This window comes from Littorina saxatilis, linkage group LG16 (genome assembly GCF_037325665.1).
Source record: "Littorina saxatilis isolate snail1 linkage group LG16, US_GU_Lsax_2.0, whole genome shotgun sequence".
In the NCBI taxonomy this organism is placed as follows: Eukaryota; Metazoa; Mollusca; class Gastropoda; order Littorinimorpha; family Littorinidae; genus Littorina; species Littorina saxatilis.
This window is the reverse complement of record NC_090260.1, coordinates 16,767,674-16,789,928: the sequence shown is the minus strand read 5'-3', so window position 1 is coordinate 16,789,928 and position 22,255 is coordinate 16,767,674. Positions and strand designations below refer to the sequence as shown.

The window sequence follows — 22,255 nt, the reverse complement described above, 5'->3', positions numbered from 1 at the left end:
TAACTGGGAGTGCAGGGCTGGAACACATTAGATGTCTAAGGCTTCTCAGCTTTGATAGGACCCTTTGTGGTCTGTTGGGCGTTAAGCAATAGAACAAAGGGTTGGAACATGTGTTGTTTCAAGCAGGCAACTCCGCAGGGGGCTTTTCTCATCAAGAAAAGGGGGTCTCTCACTCCCTATCGCTTCCTCTCGGATCATGAGAGGTTTTGGTGGTTTTACCATCACGAGATCTTTTTAGCAGCGAAGTACCTTCATGAGAGTCTCTATGACTGGGCGGACTCTCTAAGTCTGTCGGCCAAATGGCCACTTGGAGCAGACTCTCTTTGACCACGTGTTTTTGTTCCTTCGGGGGAATGGGAGAATTTCTAATATGGGTTTTTGCCTTTTGGTACTATCGCCTTTTGCTTATCTTCGTCGCCCGACTGCCGGGCATGGAAATTTTTACTCTTGTTTTACTTTGAGCGGCCTGCCGGTCGCACAGTTTGGGCCCGTTCTTTCTGGGTTGCCAGACCTCGTTAGGCTGGCAAGAGGGCTCCGGTTTTGCTCACACTCGTTTCTCACGGGTGTCTACTGTAAGGATATTTTTGAGTTGCTCGGGCTCTTCTGCCCGTCAACTCTGGACTGGTACTTGTCTTGTTGTCTGGCTTGGAGCAGATGGCTTATGTTTTAACGGATAGAACTCCTCTTCTCTCGGTACAATGAAGGTGGCGAGCCACCTATTTTGGCTTTCCGTTCTTTTTCTCCCACGTCTTTGTTTAAGACATTATGTGATATCAGTTTTACTGAGACAGCTCGGTGCTAATTTTTCTCTTGGTGGCTTTATAACCAGCAGGTTTAAGAGGGCCTACTTTAGGCTTGCTGAAAGCTGATCTTCAGTCCTTTCTTGGACTTTGCTCCTAGTTTTAGGGTTTTTGTGATTGGATTCTTTGACTCTTTTACTTAACTAGCCTTGCTGATCAACACGGAAATCGGCCATGCTTACTCGGGTAGCTTCTGTGAGAAGTGGGAGTAAGTGTTTTTTCTGCTAATTTTGCTATAGACAGATTTTCGGAGAAAGACTGATCTATGGCACTTAGGTTTCTTTTGGGTTTTCTGGCATATAAGCGGAATCTGGAGTTACCAACTTTGATTCACCGTTCAAATCTTAATCACTATTTTGGCTCCCCTAGAGCCATATTTAGCCTTTTGATCTGTTCGAGTTTTGAAGTTTTTTTCTGACTTGCACGGATTGCTTGAGATCATTAAATCTAAGGGCTCTTGTTCTTATCTTTCTGCTTCGTCGCCCTTTAATCTTGAACGGTTATTTACGACGTTAAACACTGATTAATTTATATAAAGGAAGGAAGAATGTCTTTCAACTTTGGTAGGGGTAATGACTTGTTGAGGTCAACCTTGCCTAGATGGACTGCCACAGTGTTCAGGTATGCCTTCAAGTGGTGGCAGTAGACAGGGGGGGGGGGGGGGGGGGGGGCAGTCAGTCAGTCCTCCCCCTTCGGACAGCACGGACTCAATATTCCTTTCTTGAGCATTTTTATGGCTCTTGGAGATTCTGATGTACATTTTTGTACGGTTACAGCCCTCCACAGTTTTCCGTTAAGGACTCTGCACACTAGATCGGAATCTCAGAAACTTCTTTTTATCTCACTCGTTATGGTGCGCTTTAAAGACATCTCGAGAGTAGTGTTAGCCAATTGGGTCTCCACCATAGTTAGACAAGTTTATGTATGGTGGCAGAGTCAGGCAGGTGATGTCAGGGCAGTTTTGCCCTTTACTACAGCTAGGCCTCACGAGGCAAGAGATTGGGCTTCCACTCTAGCTGTTCTTTGATTTGGTCTCCTGGCAGAACTGAGTTCTTGAGTCGGCTTGCTGGCTTTATTGAAAGGTTTTTCATCGATGTTTATCTCTGAGATGCCTATGCATTGAGATAGAATGTGTTTCTGGGTTACCTGCTCTGTTAGCGGCAGGACAGATTCTCAATTCCTGATTGGGTTAAGGCCATGTGAGGGCCAAATCGCTATTTTCCATATCTGATGATCAGCACTGTTTGTGTCGCTTTTGTTATAATACTGATGGTCTCTGAATTAAAAAATGTTAATGTGTTTGTTTATTGTGTATGTCGTTGCTATAGAAACAGAAAAGTAAACAGCAGCCATATTGGATTTTAGGAACCGTTTTTTCCATATCCAAATGCTCGATTTCTGTCCAATATTTTGCATAAATATAGATTTAGATCATATCTACAGATTTACCATTTATTTTTTCTGTGAGTATTACAGTTATTTAAAAAAAAATTTTTTTATCATAATGTTGAAATTTTGCGTAAAATTTAATATTAAAAAAATCGTAAAGCCAACATTTCTTTTCCGATTCATTATTCAAATGGTAACTCTGTAGATAGTATGTAAAAGTACAAGTATGCAGAATTTCACAGAAATCTAACCAGTAGATTTGAAATCATTTCGTTCCCAAATGTCAAAACATGCAAACTGAGGAAAAGGCAAAAACGCACACAATTTGTTTTGAAACCATTGATAGTTGTAATTAAACTCAAAATACATACATGTATCTCCAAATTCCACACTGAGGAATGTCTTTCACACCTTAGAGACACAGTTTAAAAGTTAGGGAAGACATAAAACATAAGTTATTTCAAACATGTGCAGTACACTATGAAAATAGTTTGTCCCGAGTTACAAACAATGCATACACACACTCCCAATTACAGCATGCACACCAAAAAAAGCTCGCTCACTCGTTCACGTTCACGTTCACATTCACACACACACACACACACACACACACACACACAAGCTAGCTCCAAATTACGAAACGTACCCAAGTCATTAATTGCACATATGCGTACAATAACCACAATATATATGAGAATAATGTTAACCACAATAACAATGACAAGTCGCGTGAAGCAATATAAAAACATTTAGTCAATCAGTATGAAACTTAAATATCAACACCACAAACCAGTCATCGCCAAGACTACGAGATACATTAAGATAGTCTCGGCTAACAATACCGAGACGGATCACGCTCGTCTCCGCAAAGCATGAGACCGTATAGTACTTACTAAACCTATTTTCTGTAATTCTGAGCACATTGTTAGAGTGAACATGACATCTATATATATATACGACTAGTGTCTGTGTGTCTGTGTGTCTGTGTGTCTGTGTGTCTGTCTGTGCGCGATGCACGGCCAAAGTTCTCGATGGATCTGCTTCAAATTTGGTGGGCTTATTTAGAGAGACCCCGGACACAACCTCATCGATGAGATATTTCAACACGTGCTCTCAGCGCGCAGCGCTGAACCGATTTTGGTTCCACCTCAGCTATTTTGGTTCCACCTCAGCTACCCGGGCCCCCATACCGACACACCATAGCCGCTACACCACATCACAACGCCAAAGTTCTCGGTGGATCTTTTTCAAATTTGGACACCGTATTCAGCTACACCCCGGACACAATATCATCGATGAGATATTTCAACACGTGCTCTCAGCGCGCAGCGCTGAACTGATTTGGGTTTTTGTGTTCATTTCACCATTATAAGTAACTCTTCCTTATCTTCTCCAGTGTTTGGCGTTTATCTCCCTTCCTTCGTGTGGCTTTCCCGTTTGTAACTTACTATTACTATTTTTAGAATGTCACTGCGCTGTCCACTGCGCTGTCCACAACGCTTCCCTTGCACCCGTAAGTTGTTCTTACTGTCAAAGTGAAAAGGTCGAATCAATTTATAGCCACGCGAAAAATACACTCTCACCTATCTCTATATATTTATAGATACAGATATGCATATATATATACGGCTTCTCTGTGTGTGTGTGTGTTTGTGTGTGTGTGTGGGCAAAAACCTGTGTATTGTAGAGTTCTGTTTGTGATGTGGTCTAGCGGCTATTGTCTGTCTGTATGTTCTGGCATGTGAGAAGCCACAGCAGATAATATAGGGCTAAGAAATAAGCTCTAAAATTCTCAATCCCGTTTGACAGGACTTCGCCTTCAAAGGTGATTGTGGTGAACCGCCACGCTGTCTGTCTCTGTCTCGCGCCGTTCACCTCAAATTCCCGTTTCTGAGTAACTATTTTTAGAATGTCACTGCGCTGTCCAGAACGCTTCCCTTGCACCCGTAAGTTGTTCTTACTGTCAAAGTGAAAAGGTCGAATCAATTTATAGCCACGCGAAAAATACACTCTCACCTATCTCTATATATTTATAGATATAGATATACATATATATATATACGGCTTCTCTGTGTGTGTGTTTGTGTGTGTGTGTGTGGGGAAAAACCTGTTGATTGTAGAGTTCTGTTTGTGATGGGGTCTAGCGGCTTTTGTCTGTCTGTATGTTCAGGCATTTGAGAAGCCACAACAGATAATAATTATAGGGCTAACAAATAAGCTCTAAAATTCTCAATCCCGTTTGACAGGACTTCGCCTGCAGAGGTGATTGTGATGAACCGCCACGCTGTCTGTCTCTGTCTCGCGATTCACCCCGGCGAAGCCGGGTATTCCTCTAGTATCTATATATTTTTGAATGCAGGAGAAGATGAGGAATGCAATGCAGTCAAAGTTTATTTTGTTACTAAAAATTAGATTTTAATGACAAACTTAACAAGCAAACTCATTACTTTATTTTTAAAATTTTGAGCTGAAATGCAATACCATAGTCCGGACTTCGTCGAAGATTGCTTTACCAAAATTGCAATCAATTTGGTTGAAAAATTAGGGCGTTAGAGCGCTGCCTCAACTGCCTAAAAAAATCCGGATATGACGTCATCAAAGACATCTTTCCAAAAAATGGAAAAAAGACATCTGGGGATATCGCACTCAGGAACTCTCATGTTAAGTTTTATCAAGATTGGTCCAGTAGTTTCCTCGGAATCACTTTATACACAAACACACCATGAGTCATGACCCTCGTCTCGATTCCCCGTCTATGTTAAAACATTTACATAGTCAAAACTTAGAACATGCCTGCTGCATATGCAGGGCCACCTTCCAGCTGAACAAGTTCTTCCAGTCTCTTTGACTTGGCTGCCCGCACTTTGTCTCTCCTTTTACTTTGCTTGTCTCTCACAGCCTTCAGACTGTTCCGCACCCTCTGGTGCATCCTGGCTGCTCCAAGCCTCTTCATGTGATGTCCAGTCTGGAATCCGAAGAACTGGGCAGAGTCGGCAGCAGCAGCAGGTCCAAAGTTGAACTCTCTAATAGCAGTCAAGACTGCAAACTCAACACGACTGCGGGAAGCAAAGTGGTCCTTAGCACATCTTGACCAAATGAGGCTGTGGAGACACTCATTGGCATTTTGTGTCTTGCCAGAAACACATCTGCTGAGTAGGTGTTCTTCAGAAAGTCTCTCATAAATGGGCAACAGGTGTGCAGCTAACTTCTCCTCATTGAGGGGTGTGTGGATGAGGTGTTTGTGTGGACCTGGAACTTGGTGCTTCGCCAGCGCTTCCTGAAAGAAACACCACGAGCTCTCTCCAGCAGGACAAAGTTCATGTTGTGGATTTTCGTCAGTGGAAAAACAATGGTACAGTGATGCCATGATTGCTTTTTTCATGCTACACACATCCTTGTTGCTACGAATTGCCCGGTTGTAGTAAATCTGTAGCTTGCGTATGGCATTGCCTGTCAGCTGACCCCTTCCACGTCCACCAAGAGTCACCCCTCGCTTTCGGCAGTCTGTCACCATGTTGCGAAGAGCTGTACCAAGTCGTTTACTCACATGGTTCACACACTCTTCCTTGTCAATGTGAATATCCTCACCATAGGGCTTGATGTCGTTGAGCTCTGTAAAAGTCTTGGAGTCACCGTCCGACAGAAGTGTTGTGTAGCGAAGCTTGTTGGTGTTCACCGATCGACGCCATATGACACGGGCTGCTTCCACCTCCATCATCCCTGATGAGCCTGCAAACAAGAACAAAATAAGAAATGTAATTTGCAAACAGAGTATTTTTTAAGTGTGTGTGTGTGTGTGTGTGCACGCATGTGTTATTCACAGTCATTGTACAGCTAATACTTCAACTATAATTAATACAGAAAAGAATTGAAATAAACATGGAATTACCAAATTACTGTATATTAAATTTCTAGCAGCAGGTATTTTTTTATTTATTTATTTATTTACTTTTATTTATTTACGAGGATTTATATCGCGCACGTATCTCACCCCACAAGGCGACTCAAGGCGCATGTTACCTATTAATAGTGGTGAGAACATGTTATATTGTGGCACTGAACATGTTAGATTGTAAACGTTAAGCATAATATTCATCAATTGATACTATTTGAACATTTTTAAATACACTTGTATTGTGCCACACATACATACGGTACATGTGTGTATGTGGCCACACATGTATACATGTATGTATGTGTAAACTATTTGCCACCCCCTGACCACTACTAGCTCCCTCTGTTCTAAGCCCGTTGATTCTGAAGACTTGTGAATCTCACTTCATGCTGTAAATACAGCTCTCTCTCTCTCTCTCTCTCTCTCTCTCTCTCTCTCTCTCTCTCTCTCTCTCTCTCTCTCTCTCTCTCTCTCTCTCTCTCTCTCTCTCTCTCTCTCTCTCTCTCTCTCTATCTGTGTGTGTTTTCTTATTATTTTCATCACACACATCCACTCCCCCATGCCCTGAACTATTCTTAAAAATTGGATTTATATATATGCATGTGTTACAACTTTCATTATTATTATCATAAATTGATGATCTGTCTTTATGACGCTTTTTTGTAATCCATCATCCATGCCTTTAGTTTTGGTTTTCAGTTTCACTGGAATGCATGGAAAATAATATCCACTCATCACTATTACATTTACTTGTAATTTGCTATATTTGAGTAAGTTGCTTAAATTTGAAATAAACTCTATTCAAATATTTCTGTGCAAACAAATATAATTTACCTTTATAGTTCACCTCACACTTGTCCAAGTGGTCCACGAGCCAGGCCGCATACTCCTCTGGTTTTTCCTGAAACAGCTTCTGCCCCGTAGACTCGCACACCTGGCAGTAGGTACACATGACATGGGCATCAACACAGAGTCCAGTAAGTAAGTCCACAGCACACCCAACTCCAATGTGCGAAGAGTGTCCACGAGTAAGCCAGGTGCCATCATAGCTCACAATAATGTTCAGGGTGTCATCGACACCAAGAGTAGTGCCACAGTATCTTGCATGAACTTCTCGAACATATGCAACAGTCTCACTGAACACATGCTTCCGGAATCCCTCTAGTTGTGTGAATAGTTGGCTGGCATGAGTATGAAAGGTCTTGTGGTGAAGTCCAGCTAAATCCATGTTTTCACAGAAATTTCTGAATGTGGTGGCTCCCAGTCCACAAGCAAGCGAGGAATACACTGCCTGTCTGTTCATGTCGAACACTTTTGTCTTGGATTTAAATTTTGTCGCCAGATACTGTTCATACACAGGCTCTTCGCACGAAGAACAGTTCACCTGGGCAAATACTGCCAAGCCACTTGTTGGTCTGGAGTCTGTGCAAAGAGACAAGCACTTGTTTTTGCACTGTGGACAGCACAAACTTGCAACCATACTGTCTACTTCGGCAAAGTCTACAACACCCCTCTGGGTTTTTACCAGGGTTTCAGTAGCAGCAGATGACTTAGTGTCAACTCCACCGGAAACAAACCTCTCATACGATTCTTTTTTGAACTCACTTCTTGTCTTCGTGCCGAGAATGTTTTCAGTTGAAGGAATCGACGCGGAAAATGTAGCACTAGCAGACGACCCCAAAACCGGCACAAATTCTGTCACGTCAGTCAGCACAGAAGCTGATTGCGCTGATTTCTTCGCCTTCCATTGACTCTTCACTTGATCTGTCCTCTTTTTCGTAGATTTTGGGGCTCCTCTGGTTGTTGATGGCTTGGTGCGAACCATTTTTGCACAGGAGCGTGTACTTTCACTGCTTGTAAACAAGCGCCATTGTTGTACCACGTGACCCCGGTTGAACGAATCAAGATCGCATCGTACGTCATACTCTCCGTATAAGGAAGTTGGCGTAGATTGAACTACATTGACAATGTTCCGTTAGAGCCGAAGTAGTCCGGAAAATAACGAAACAACGGTCACATGCAAACAGGGGAGGCTATGTAGCATGCAACGTCATGCAGTGTTCGCCCTGTCGTCTGCTCAAATTTGCTGATCAAGGTGTTGAAAATCGGCAATAATAAGGCAAGTTCAGGACAAATGAACGCAATCAGGCGAGGGTTGGTTTATTGAATTTATTTTTATTACACAAAAAAACCATGTATATGCAACATCAACGGCAGAAATTGAAAGAAAAATGACCACAGTTTTCCAAACAGTCAAAATGTCTAAATGCCCAAATCTGCCCAAAAGCTCAAAAATCACCCCCGCACATCCCCTTAAGTGCCCTCCACCTATAGTAGCAATCTGCTATATGTGAGTTGGGTAAGATATGTAATTTAATTAAACATTTTAGTAATAAATTTTCATTTGATTAATATACTTACCCAACTCACATCGTTTATTCCCTCCCGCCTCCCCGCTGTGGGGGGTGGGTTTCTAAAAAAAGGGTAGTGAGTTGGGCTTCGTTTGGAATGATGCATATGGCGGCGTATGCGCGCGCATACGGAAGTCGGAAGTATGTATTAATATGGCCTTATGGGTATTGGTCACTCTTTATTTTAGAGGGGCTTCCCTTGTTACCAAGGGGATGCGTACAGCGTTACCAGCACTGAACTAGAGTTAATTGCTATATGTGAGTTGGGTAAGTATATTAATCAAATGAAAATTTATTACTAAAATTTTTAATTACGCGTAATCGGTTGCCCATTCCGCGTAATCGGCTGCTGAATTCGCGAAATAGGCAAGTTTTAGAGGCGTTTACGCGATTTCGGCAAAACGCTGCCGATTTCACGTATTGGGCAGCGTTTTGCCGATTATGCGAAATGGGCAAAAATGTTGCCCATTACGCGGAATCGGCAATTACGTGAATTCGGCACGACATATACATTATTGGATAACATAACATCAATCACAAACAAATAGAAATCAATTCGTCTATTGCTAGACATTATTACATAAACCATCTTTTCTAAAGAACATAACAGTGGTAGAAATGTGCCCGCTTGTCTAGAGAAACCGCGATCACAATCCCAGGACGGGTACATAAGGAGAAATCTAGTAATCCCAGACGACAGCCTTCTATGTGTCGCTTTCAAATCATACCTTATTCACGTCTGAGTGAAAGCAGATAGTGTCTGCTATTGAACTAGTTCTCTCTGCGCTTATCTCTCTTAAACCATTTATGGTACTTCAAATCGCAAGTCCAAAATAAAATAAAAATTAAATCGTGATGGGAAAAACCCGTTGAAAAGCTTTTGACTGAACTTAGAATAAAGATTGTTGATCATTAGAGAGAGAGGGGGGGGAGAGAGAGAGAGAGAGAGAGAGAGAGAGAGAGAGAGAGAGAGACAGAGAGAGACAGAGACAGAGAGACAGAGAGAGACAGATACAGATAGACAGAGACAGAGACAGAGACAGAGACAGAGACAAAGAGACAGACAGACAGACAGATAGACAGAGAGAGACAGACAGAGAGACAGAACAAACGAACGAATGGTTTACTGCGTAGGCCGTCGGCCCATTGCAAAACGGGAACAGTGGGCTGGGGAAGTGAACTCGAAAATACACAATAGTTGGAAATTCCGACTGTTGGAATAACGCGTCACGGATACCTGTCAGTGTCTTTTCTCAAATTGTAACTTTTTTCACTGGATCATTGACGATAGGGGGTGGGGTTTGGCGGACCCGTAACGGACTATATACTCATTCTCGATGTTCTTGTTTTGTAAAGCATTGAGTATAGAAATACGCTGCCAAGCACCTTTCATTGAATATTCTGGAATCAGACATAATTATGTTATAAGTCAAATCACACACAGTGGGATCAACTTGAACATCTTTCGACAATAGCGTCGTGTTTACATATTATTGTTCACTCTGACTGACAAGTTTTTGCTCGCTTGTGCATAATTAATTATACTTGATTATTGGACAAGAAAAATAAAAATGCAATAGACCAATCCATCGATTGCTGTACATGAGTACAGGAACTCGCGTAAAAGGCAGAGCATGCAGAATCTGCATGTCCCCGCTTGTTGAGAGAAACCGCGAGAAAAATCCCCAGACGAGTACATATAGCGATCTCATAGGACAGCCTATACTGTGTGCCGCTTTGAAATCACACCTGGCACTTTATTCAATTTTGACAGAAAGGCTACAATGACGGCGATTGAAGTCCTTGTCCCTTTTAGAATCTTGCTCAAAAGCAGACTTTGTGAAAATCTGTTCACCGATTTTAGATCGCACATTGTCAAGTACACACGGTGTCGAAGGGCTGAACATTGACAGGGTGACCGACTTCCTTCGCTTCTTGGCTGTCACACTTAACGTGTGTCTGTGGGTTTTGGTTACGAAGAGAGAGAGAGAGAGAGAGAGAGAGAGAGAGAGAGAGAGAGAGAGAGAGAGAGAGAGAGAGAGAGAGAGAGAAAGAGAGAGAGAGAGTGAGAGAGAGAGAGATAGAGACGAGAGGGGGGAGGGGGGGGGGGGACAGACAGATATACAGACTCAAAGAGGGACTAAAGATTGGTTTGCATATTTTTCTGATGTCTTCTCATAATGACGTCGGTTCTTATGAAATAAACTTCAATACATAAGAATAACTAGCACTTCAACCCAGAGAGTCGCGTTTGAATTGTGTTTTGCTCTATGCACTGTTTGTCAAGGATTAAAAAGATAAGGCGACTGACAAGTTTTAGTTGTGTTTTGCTCTATGCACTGTTTGTCAAGGATTAAAAAGATAAGGCGACTGACAAGTTTTAGTTGTGTTTTGCTCTATGCACTGTTTGTCAAGGATTAAAAAGATAAGGCGACTGACAAGTTTTAGTTGTGTTTTGCTCTATGCACTGTTTGTCAAGGATTAAAAAGATAAGGCGACTGACAAGTTTTAGTTGTGTTTTGCTCTATGCACTGTTTGTCAAGGATTAAAAAGATAAGGCGACTGACAAGTTTTAGTTGTGTTTTGCTCTATGCACTGTTTGTCAAGGATTAAAAAGATAAGGCGACTGACAAGTTTTAGTTGTGTTTTGCTCTATGCACTGTTTGTCAAGGATTAAAAAGATAAGGCGACTGACAAGTTTTAGTTGTGTTTTGCTCTATGCACTGTTTGTCAAGGATTAAAAAGATAAGGCGACTGACAAGTTTTAGTTGTGTTTTGCTCTATGCACTGTTTGTCAAGGATTAAAAAGATAAGGCGACTGACAAGTTTTAGTTGTGTTTTGCTCTATGCACTGTTTGTCAAGGATTAAAAAGATAAGGCGACTGACAAGTTTTAGTTGTGTTTTGCTCTATGCACTGTTTGTCAAGGATTAAAAAGATAAGGCGACTGACAAGTTTTAGTTGTGTTTTGCTCTATGCACTGTTTGTCAAGGATTAAAAAGATAAGGCGACTGACAAGTTTTAGTTGTGTTTTGCTCTATGCACTGTTTGTCAAGGATTAAAAAGATAAGGCGACTGACAAGTTTTAGTTGTGTTTTGCTCTATGCACTGTTTGTCAAGGATTAAAAAGATAAGGCGACTGACAAGTTTTAGTTGTGTTTTGCTCTATGCACTGTTTGTCAAGGATTAAAAAGATAAGGCGACTGACAAGTTTTAGTTGTGTTTTGCTCTATGCACTGTTTGTCAAGGATTAAAAAGATAAGGCGACTGACAAGTTTTAGTTGTGTTTTGCTCTATGCACTGTTTGTCAAGGATTAAAAAGATAAGGCGACTGACAAGTTTTAGTTGTGTTTTGCTCTGTGCACTGTTTGTCAAGGATTAAAAAATTAAGGCGACTGACAAGTTTTAGTTGTGTTCTGCTCTATGCACTGTTTGTCAAGGATTAAAAAGATAAGGCGACTGACAAGTTTTAGTTGTGTTCTGCTCTATGCACTGTTTGTCAAGGATTAAAAAGATAAGGCGACTGACAAGTTTTAGTTGTGTTTTGCTCTATGCACTGTTTGTCAAGGATTAAAAAGATAAGGCGACTGACAAGTTTTAGTTGTGTTTTGCTCTATGCACTGTTTGTCAAGGATTAAAAAGATAAGGCGACTGACAAGTTTTAGTTGTGTTTTGCTCTATGCACTGTTTGTCAAGGATTAAAAAGATAAGGCGACTGACAAGTTTTAGTTGTGCTTTGCTCTATGCACTGTTTGTCAAGGATTAAAAAGATAAGGCGACTGACAAGTTTTAGTTGTGTTTTGCTCTATGCACTGTTTGTCAAGGATTAAAAAGATAAGGCGACTGACAAGTTTTAGTTGTGTTTTGCTCTATGCACTGTTTGTCAAGGATTAAAAAGATAAGGCGACTGACAAGTTTTAGTTGTGTTTTGCTCTATGCACTGTTTGTCAAGGATTAAAAAGATAAGGCGACTGACAAGTTTTAGTTGTGTTTTGCTCTATGCACTGTTTGTCAAGGATTAAAAAGATAAGGCGACTGACAAGTTTTAGTTGTGTTTTGCTCTATGCACTGTTTGTCAAGGATTAAAAAGATAAGGCGACTGACAAGTTTTAGTTGTGTTTTGCTCTATGCACTGTTTGTCAAGGATTACAAAGATAAGGCGACTGACAAGTTTTAGTTGTGTTTTGCTCTATGCACCGTTTGTCAAGGATTAAAAAGATAAGGCGACTGACAAGTTTTAGTTGTGTTTTGCTCTATGCACTGTTTGTCAAGGATTAAAAAGATAAGGCGACTGACAAGTTTTAGTTGTGTTTTGCTCTATGCACTGTTTGTCAAGGATTAAAAAGATAAGGCGACTGACAAGTTTTAGTTGTGTTTTGCTCTATGCACTGTTTGTCAAGGATTAAAAAGATAAGGCGACTGACAAGTTTTAGTTGCATCTAAGTTGGCAGTACTCCAGACACACTGTACAGGCGACACTTAGAGAAACCGCGAGAAAAATCCCAAGATGGAACCCAAAGGAGAGGGAGCGACCATTGACTACAGATCTCAGACGACAGCTTATACTGCGTGTCGCTTTCAATTCGCACCTGGCACTTTATTCAACTTGGACTGAAAGGCTACAATGACGGAGATTGCGCTTTTCTCTCCGTCTGTGCTGTCTGCCCTCACTCGCAAAAACACCCCAACCCACCCAGCACTCTCTCCGACACTTCAAACCATTGACTCTGCTCAAATCACAAGACCTTGCCAACTTCTTAAAAAGCGGTTGTGAAAAGCTGTTAACTGAACATTAAAAATTGAGTTTTTTGTTTAGGGGTGTACAAAAACCCGGGACTATTGCCTTTGTTTGCATCCAGAGGAACAGAGAACTAGCAGTGACCAACAGAGAACTAGCAGTGACCAACAGAGAACTAGCAGTGACCAACAGAGAACTAGCAGTGACCAACAGAGAACTAGCAGTGACCAACAGAGAACTAGCATTTACCAACAGAGAACCAGCATTTACCAACAGAGAACTAGCAGTGACCAACAGAGAACTAGCAGTGACCAACAGAGAACTAGCAGTGACCAACAGAGAACTAGCAGTGACCAACAGAGAACTAGCAGTGACCAAACATATTGGGATTGTTGAGGGGAAGGTAGGGGGTGGGGGTGGGGGTTGGTGGGGGTGGGGGTTGAAGGGGGTGGGGGTTGAATGGGGTGGGGGTTGAAAAGGGTGGTTGGGTGATCGACAAAGAGAATGACTACAAATGGGATTGTATGATTTGCTTAATGTGAACTCATTATGACATAGGTTTTTATAGACTTCTATACATATGAAACGTTGTGCAGTTTAACCCAGCAAGTCTTTTAACGTTTGAAGGTTGTGTTCCATAATGCGCTGTTTCTCCACTGTTAGAAATACTAAGGCGGCTGATCTGTTTTAGTTGCTTCTAAGTTTGCATCGCTCCATGATCCAGACACATTATACAGGCGACACAGTGCATGGTTCTTTTAAAGTATCAGTTGGCAAGGGACTTGTTTGATGGCAACAAGTGAATGGTATGTCAAGCATAAGGTGCAACAATTGCTTGTAAAAACAAAAAGCAGTAACAAGTTTGTCGAATTCTGTTTAACGTTGTAGCTCCATGACTATGACATCATCTCTCTCTATATCATCAAACCAAACAGACATCAGTAGCTCCATGGCGATGACATCATCTCTATAATTTTATCATCAAACCCAACAGACATCAGTAGCTCCATGGCGATGACATCATCTCTATAATTTTATCATCAAACCCAACAGACATCAGTAGCTCCATGGCGATGACATCATCTCTATATCATCAAACCAAACAGACGTCAGTAGCTCCATGGCGATGACATCATCTCTATATCATCAAACCAAACAGACATCAGTAGCTCCATGGCGATGACATCATCTCTATATCATCAAACCAAACAGACATCAGTAGCTCCATGGCGATGACATCATCTCTATATCATCAAACCAAACAGACATCAGTAGCTCCATGGCGATGACATCATCTCTATATCATCAAACCAAACAGACATCAGTAGCTCCATGGCGATGACATCATCTCTATATCATCAAACCAATCAAACGTCAGTAGCTCCATGGCGATGACATCATCTCTATATAATCAAACCAAACAGACATCAGTAGCTCCATGACTATGACAGCATCTCTCTCTATATAATCAAACCCTACAGACGTCAGTAGCTCCATGGCGATGACATCATCTCTATATAATCAAACCAAACAGACATCAGTAGCTCTACGGCGATGACATCATCTCTATATAATCAAACCCAACAGACGTCAGTAGCTCCATGGCGAGGACATCATCTCTATATCATCAAACCAAACAGACGTCAGTAGCTCCATGGTGATGACATCATCTCTATATAATCAAACCAAACAGACATCAGTAGCTCTACGGCGATGACATCATCTCTATATAATCAAACCCAACAGACGTCAGTAGCTCTACGGCGATGACATCATCTCTATATCATCAAACCAATCAGACGTCAGTAGCTCCATGGCGATGACATCATCTCTATATAATCAAACCAAACAGACATCAGTAGCTCCATGGCGAGGACATCATCTCTATAAAATCAAACCAAACAGACATCAGTAGCTCTACGGCGATGACATCATCTCTATATAATCAAACCAATCAGACATCAGTAGCTCCATGGCGATGACATCATCTCTATATCATCAAACCAAACAGACATCAGTAGCTCCATGGCGATGACATCATCTCTATATAATCAAACCCAACAGACACTGAAAGAGCTTTGAGGTGCACGCGACGAGCACGTGTCGACTCCAAACAGACGTCAGTAGCTGTATATATAATCAAAGCCAACAGACACTGCCCGGGTTTAGGCCAATTCACTATACATATAATTTAGTGAAAAGACAAAACAAAGATAAGTTGTTGGAACGTTGGCATGTGAAACGGACGGATATATTATACGTTATGTGTATTGTTGACCAGAATATGACATGTGACACAGATCGAGACATAATCATTGTTCCTTGGATCTGCGCTGGCGACTGAGATGCAGGTGAACAATGACTGTCGAGATCTGTGTAAAATGTCATAGTTTGATCAAAAATACAAATAACATGCACGTATCGATCGAATCTGCTTACAATTCCTAAAAAAAAAAAATGTACGATTGAACGCACACAAACGTGCAATATGTTGTAGTCTCCCCTGCCGCCTGAATATCAATTTTTGTCGGACTCTGACGTTACATAGCTTTGAAGAAGGGAAATCCAATGTTCAAACGATACATAAACAAATAACATCAGACATTGAACAGAAAAGAGGTGACATTCTGCACACAAAAAAGGCTCTGGAGAAGGAAGGAACAACAACAACAACAACAACAACAACAACAACAAAGTATTGTGAAACGTTTTGTTCCCCAACTGAACAATTCCTTCCCGTCATTGCATTCACACTTTTTCTGCCTGAATGTTCGTCGATTTTTAAAAAAAGTGGTATCCTTCGTTTTTGTCATATTAATTTTGTAACGTGGTGTTGATGTTTCAGGTGAGACAGGACGAGAACAATGGGGAACAAGCAGGGACGTAGCAGGGCCATTCCGAAGACATCTCGTCAGGTAGGCCGCTGTCACCATCTTGTGTTGTCCATTGTGTTTCCCATTGTTTTGTTTTGTCGATCGTGGTGTCTTTTGCATACTGATTTGTTGTGCATAGCATTGCATTGTACTATTCAAATTATATCGTACTGTCCAAATTATATTGTACTGTCCAAATTATATTGTACTGTCCAAATGTTTTTGTTTTTGATTTTTGGCTCACGTAAGTGTAGCCTATGCGATGCTAACTTTTGTCTGTCTGTGCGTGCGTGCATGCGTGCGTATGTATGTATGTATGTCTGTGTGTGTATGTCTGTGGTAGAAACTTTGACTGAACACCGAAATACTAATTTTACCTGGTTATTATCCAAGCAACAGCTTCAAAGTATTGAAGCAATCATCAACATTTCGTCGGCACGTATGTAGTTAAAGTGTGTATCCAAAGAAAACGGATGGTGGGTGGGTTTGGGGGGGTGAAACAGGTGACTGGTTTGTGTCGTGTGTGGTATGTAGATTGTAAACAGGGCCCAGATTCGTCGCTCGCGTTTCCGTTGGCTGTTACTCTCGCAGCGCACGCGCGCGGAGGGCCGTGTGCAAAGCATTATACTCAAAAGGCCTGCACAGCGTGTTTCCAGTGTGTGTATGTGTGACGGAGTGATTGAGTTTGTGTTACTGTTTGTCGATTTCTTACGTGAGCCTTGAAGGCTTCGCCTCTTGTTGTATTTTGTATTGCCCATTGCATTGTGTTGTCCATTGCATTGTATTACACATTGTGTTATATTATCAATAGCATTGTATTGTCCATATAATTGTATTGTCCATAACTGTCATTGTATTGTCCAGAACATTGTGTTGTCTATAGCAATTGTATTGTCCATAACATTGTGTTGTCTATAGCAATTGTATTGTCCATAACATTCTGTTGTCCATAGCATTGTATTGTCCATAGCATTGTGTTGTCCATTATAAGATGTTCGGTGGCTTGTTGGCAGACCAGCTTTTGTGTTGTCCGAGGGGAACATATCGTCTTTTGTTTCATCTGTATCGACTAAGGCCGAACGCCGCGGTTGACAAAACTGTCTGTCCGCAGTTGATGATAATGCAACAACAGGCGATCACTATGCTCCACGAGGACCAACGCAAAAATTCAAATGATACTGAATGCAATGCAATTTGGACGTATGTGTTGTAGTGTATGATATATAGATAGACTTGACTGATCAGTTTTATTATATAGCTTCCTGTGTCATTATTGCATAATTTCGTACAGCTTATTTCAATAAGGCTCCAGTTCTTACCACAACTAGGCACCCGTTTCTTTCGCTCTCTCTGTTCAACAAAACAGAAACTGCTTGTGTCAGCATAATATGTTTTGACTTTCTGAGGTCTCTCGGTTGTAGAAATGACTATGAGGCCGGTCTGTTTGCTGTGTGAGTACACTGAACAATGTAGACATAGGGCACGTACATTCTCACGACAACAGGGGACACTGAACAGTGTAGACATGACATCACGTACATTCTCACGACAACAGGGGACACTGAACAGTGTAGACATACAGCACGTACATTCTCACGACAACAGAGGACACTGAACAGTGTAGACATAAGGCACGTACATTCTCACGACAACAGGGGACACTAAACAGTGTAGACATAGTGCACGTACATTCTCACGACAACAGGGGACACTGAACAGTGGAGACATACATCACGTACATTCTCACGACAACAGAGGACACTGAACAGTGTAGACATACAGCACGTACATTCTCACGACAACAGGGGACACTGAACAGTGTAGACATACATCACGTACAATCTCACGACAACAGAGGACACTGAACAGTGTAGGCATACAGCACGTACAATCTCACGACAACAGGGGACACTGAACAGTGTAGACATACAACACGTACATTCTCACGACAACAGGGGACACTGAACAGTGTAGACATACATCACGTACATTCTCACGACAACAGGGGACACTGAACAGTGTAGACATACATCACGTACATTCTCACGACAACAGGGGACACTGAACAGTGTAGACATACATCACGTACATTCTCACGACAACAGGGGACACTGAACAGTGTAGACATACATCACGTACATTCTCACGACAACAGGGGACACTGAACAGTGTAGACATACAACACGTACATTCTCACGACAACAGGGGACACTGAACAGTGTAGACATACATCACGTACATTCTCACGACAACAGGGGATACTGAACAGTGTAGACATACAGCACGTACATTCTCACGACAACAGGGGATACTGAACAGTGACCGGCACGGTTGGCCTAGTGCTAAGGCGACCGCCGCTTGATCGGCAGGTCGTGGGTTCGAACCCCGGCCGGGTCATACCTACCTAAGACTTTAAAATTGGCAATCTAGTGGCTGCTCCGCCTGGCGTCTGGCATTATGGGGTTAGTGTTAGGACTGGTTGGTCCGGTGTCAGAATAATGTGACTGGGTGAGACATGAAGCCTGTGCTGCGACTTCTGTCTTGTGTGTGGCGCACGTTATATGTCAAAGCAGCACCGCCCTGATATGGCCCTTCGTGGTCGGCTGGGCGTTAAGCAAACAAACAAACAAACAAACTGAACAGTGTAGACATACAGCACGTACATTCTCACGACAACAGGGGACACTGAACAGTGTAGACATACATCACGTACATTCTCATGACAACAGGGGACACTGAACAGTGTAGACATACATCACGTACATTCTCACGACAACAGGGGACACTGAACAGTGTAGACATACATCACGTACATTCTCACGACAACAGGGGACACTGAACAGTGTAGACATACATCACGTACATTCTCACGACAACAGGGGACACTGAACAGTGTAGACATACATCACGTACATTCTCACGACAACAGGGGACACTGAACAGTGTAGACATACAGCACGTACATTCTCACGACAACAGGGGTCACTCGCATTGTACGTTTCAGGCGTGCTGCCAGTGCAGCAGGGAATCACGGTGCATCAGGCAAGGGGAGTGTGACTGCCGTGCGAACTGTACCCGCTGTACCAACTGTGCTGCTCAGGGCTGTACGAATCGCGCCGTTGATTTGTTACGTCTTGGGTAGCCTAAAAACTCATTAAAATAAAAAAAATAACACTCACATACTTCAAATAATCTTTTGTCACTAATTCCTTTCTAAATTTACTTAGACACAACATTCCTGAGAATTCTAAAACACTGATTCCTGACTTCCTGACAATTAAAGGGAAAGTAATCCTGACATTCCATTTGTCAAGAACAAGCACAGTTCCTTCCCTTACACTAATAGACAAATCAGTAAGCCCCCCCAAAAGTACTTTGTAAAAATGGTAAAGAATGAATACGAATGAATACTTTCACAGGTTTACATGTTTCAAGGAGATTAACAAGATTTGACAAAAGAAGTGTAACAAGACATGCGGTTTTTAGAACCGTCTACAATGTTATCGTGATTGCCACAGGTTGTAGGCACATTAAACAACAAACAATAACCAGCCAACCAACCCATCTCTGTCTGTCTATCTCTGTCTGTCTATCTCTGTCTGTCTATCTCTGTCTGTCTATCTCTGTCTGTCTATTTCTGTCTGTCTTTCTCTGTCTGTCTATCTCTGTCTGTCTATCTCTGTCTGTCTGTCTATCTCTGTCTCTCCTGCCACCCCCCCCCCCCCCCCTCCCGTCCCCCTCAGCTCCTACGAGGCCGATGTAATCTGTCAATTTGTTTGGGGTCGTATACATGCATTGTCCGTTTCAGTGTCGATAAATGCAAAAAGACTGAACATTCCTCATTGATGACGATCGCAACAGCCAAGTTGATGGTTGAGTGTTTGGAACCCCGCCACCTGCTTGATAAAGAGAAGAGATGTTCCGATCCTCCGGGTCACTTTATTTGCATACCTGCTTGCCCCCCCCCCCCCACCTCCCCCCATGTTGTGGTACAAAACCATGTAAAAATGGTAAAGATCCTGAAATCCATGTCAGTGAATTATAGAAACATGAAAATACCAAGCATGCATCCCACGACACAGAGTAGAGTATAAGTATATGGCCGACGGAACATACGGCCAAGCACATACAATCCTCTTCGTGCAAAACCATGAGTGTACGTGGGCGTTTTGGCCCACAAACGCACAGGAAAATAAAATAATGTTTGTACCATGTGAGGAAACACGTTCACATACTATTGCATGACAATAAGGTGAGTCACACTATCTAAAACAACGCTATGACAGAAGTGACGGTCATATCACGCACACAACTCATAATTATGAACAGCGCTATGACAGAAGTGACGGTCATATCATGCACACAACTCATAATTATGAACAGTGCTATGACAGAAGTGACGGTTATATTATGCACATCACACAGGGACCGGCTGTGGAATGTGCTCCGCCGTGCAGTACCTCTGGGTCACCGGGGAACCAGGCTGTCTCTCCTGCCCCGCCCTTAATGACAAGATCACAGGAATCAGAGGACCAAGTGTTAAAGTTGTCAGACCATGAGGTAAATTCATCTCAGAAAAAAAAACACACACCGAAACCTCATATTTTAAGACTTGAAGTTACGTTTAAACTGAATAAGGTGCATTATCATTAGTTTTACTCTTTTTGTGTTGTTGTTGTTGTTGTTGTTGTTGTTGTTGTTGTTGTTGTTGTTGTTGTTGTTGTTGTTGTTGTTGTTGTTTTCCTTGTTTTTGTTTTTCATTTTGAATTTACACCATAGAACAATTATCTGCTGTGTTCTAGGCAAATATTGTGTGAACCACCAACGAGACATAAGTCCCTATTTGTGACCCTCCACCACGAAATGAGTCACATGTCACCTTTGCATGATTTTCATATTTTTACAATTTCCTAAAGAGTTTTTTATGCTCTATCCAGTGGTGAAAACCGTTTTATAAAAGAGCAAAAACTGTTTGAGGTATAAGCCTGTGACTAAGGTGACCCTCACACTGTTACCAGACACTCCCCGGACTTATATTAAGCCTTGCGCAGAACTGCGCGAGGTGACATGCGACTCATTTCGTGGTGGAGGGTCATATTTGGTGTCCGTATTTTCACCGTCTTCATAGTTGACGTAGGTTGTGAATGGTACTAGAAGGGAGTAGACAGTACATCATCATGTCTTTGATTCCAGAGGGAGTTTCTCAACGCCTGGTTCCCTCACCTTGAGAGCGAATCATACATAATCCCCCCGGCTCACATGGACACTGTGCAAGAGAGAATGGCATATATCGGAGAAGGTGAGCGAATCCAGGTACTGAAAACACAGCAACAAATAGACATAGATGAGAGTAGAGAGGTCAGGGACACTGTCCGCATAGACACAGTGCTGAAAAATGTCCACCACTGCATGAATCAGATAAAGAACAAAGCCGCAAGGGAAAAAGAAATTATGGTACTTCTGACCCAAGCTAAATTTGGTGTATATGGTGCTGATACCCAAAGCATCTATACTGGTGCAGCCGCCAGGAACACGAACAGCGTCAAAGCAGAGCCGTTGAACCTGGAGGAGGACTTTGTTGACCTGCTCGCCATACATCGCGAGCGTGGGATAATGATGGCGGCAATCATACCTCAGACAGAAGACGACCCCCTTGCAGTTCAAGAAGAACTAAAGAAGGCCGCTGCTTACCTGAAGCAAGCCAGAGATGTTGTGAGGCGCTCTGTTCTGGGTGACCTGGTAACACAGCCAGCCCTCCACCAGGCCATTGTACTGCCCGACACAACGAGACGCTGTCTGGAGGAGGTGCTGCTGAACATGAGCGATGTAAGTTAACTCTTGACCTACACTCGCTCACACACGCAAAAACAGACGAACGCAGGAGAGAAGTAGAGAGAGAGAGAGAGAGAGAGAGAGAGAGAGAGAGAGAGAGAGAGAGAGAGAGAGAGAGAGAGAGAGAGAGAGAGAGAGAGAGAGAGAGAGAGAGAGAGAGAGAGAGAGAGAGAGAGAGACAGACAGAGAGAGAGAGAGAGAGAGAGAGAGAGAAAGAAAGAGAGAGCGAGAGAGAGAGACAGAGACAGAGACAGAGAGAGAGCGAGAGACAGAGACAGAGAAAGACAGAGAGAGAGACAGAGAGAGAGACAGAGATAG

General features: G+C 42.4%; 2 protein-coding genes and 1 long non-coding RNA gene across 4 annotated transcripts in view; 2 read left to right on the top strand and 1 right to left on the bottom strand.

The window, feature by feature from the left end:
* Window positions 1–22,255, top strand: part of LOC138950521 (uncharacterized) — a 129,847-nt gene that overhangs the window by 41,964 nt on the left and 65,628 nt on the right. The gene's annotated exons all lie outside the window — the stretch shown is intronic.
* LOC138950508 (uncharacterized) overlaps window positions 1–22,255 on the top strand; it is a 39,838-nt gene that overhangs the window by 12,768 nt on the left and 4,815 nt on the right. Inside the window, exons 2-4 of one of the 2 annotated variants that reach the window (XM_070322239.1) lie at window positions 16,078–16,147; window positions 20,531–20,665; window positions 21,299–21,931. In XM_070322239.1, coding sequence (XP_070178340.1) covers window positions 16,097–16,147; window positions 20,531–20,665; window positions 21,299–21,931 — 819 coding nt within the window. In that variant the 5' untranslated portion in view covers window positions 16,078–16,096. Of the gene's footprint in view, window positions 1–16,077; window positions 16,148–20,064; window positions 20,666–21,298; window positions 21,932–22,255 lie in introns of those variants that run through there. The other variant, XM_070322238.1, reaches the window with a different exon arrangement.
* LOC138950496 (uncharacterized) lies at window positions 4,658–8,375 on the bottom strand. Its single transcript, XM_070322209.1, has 2 exons — window positions 6,919–8,375; window positions 4,658–5,918 (listed from the first exon to the last, which is right to left on the bottom strand). Exons 1-2 carry the CDS (start codon window positions 7,907–7,909, stop codon window positions 4,972–4,974), a joined length of 1,938 nt encoding a protein of 645 aa, XP_070178310.1. The 5' UTR covers window positions 7,910–8,375; the 3' UTR covers window positions 4,658–4,971.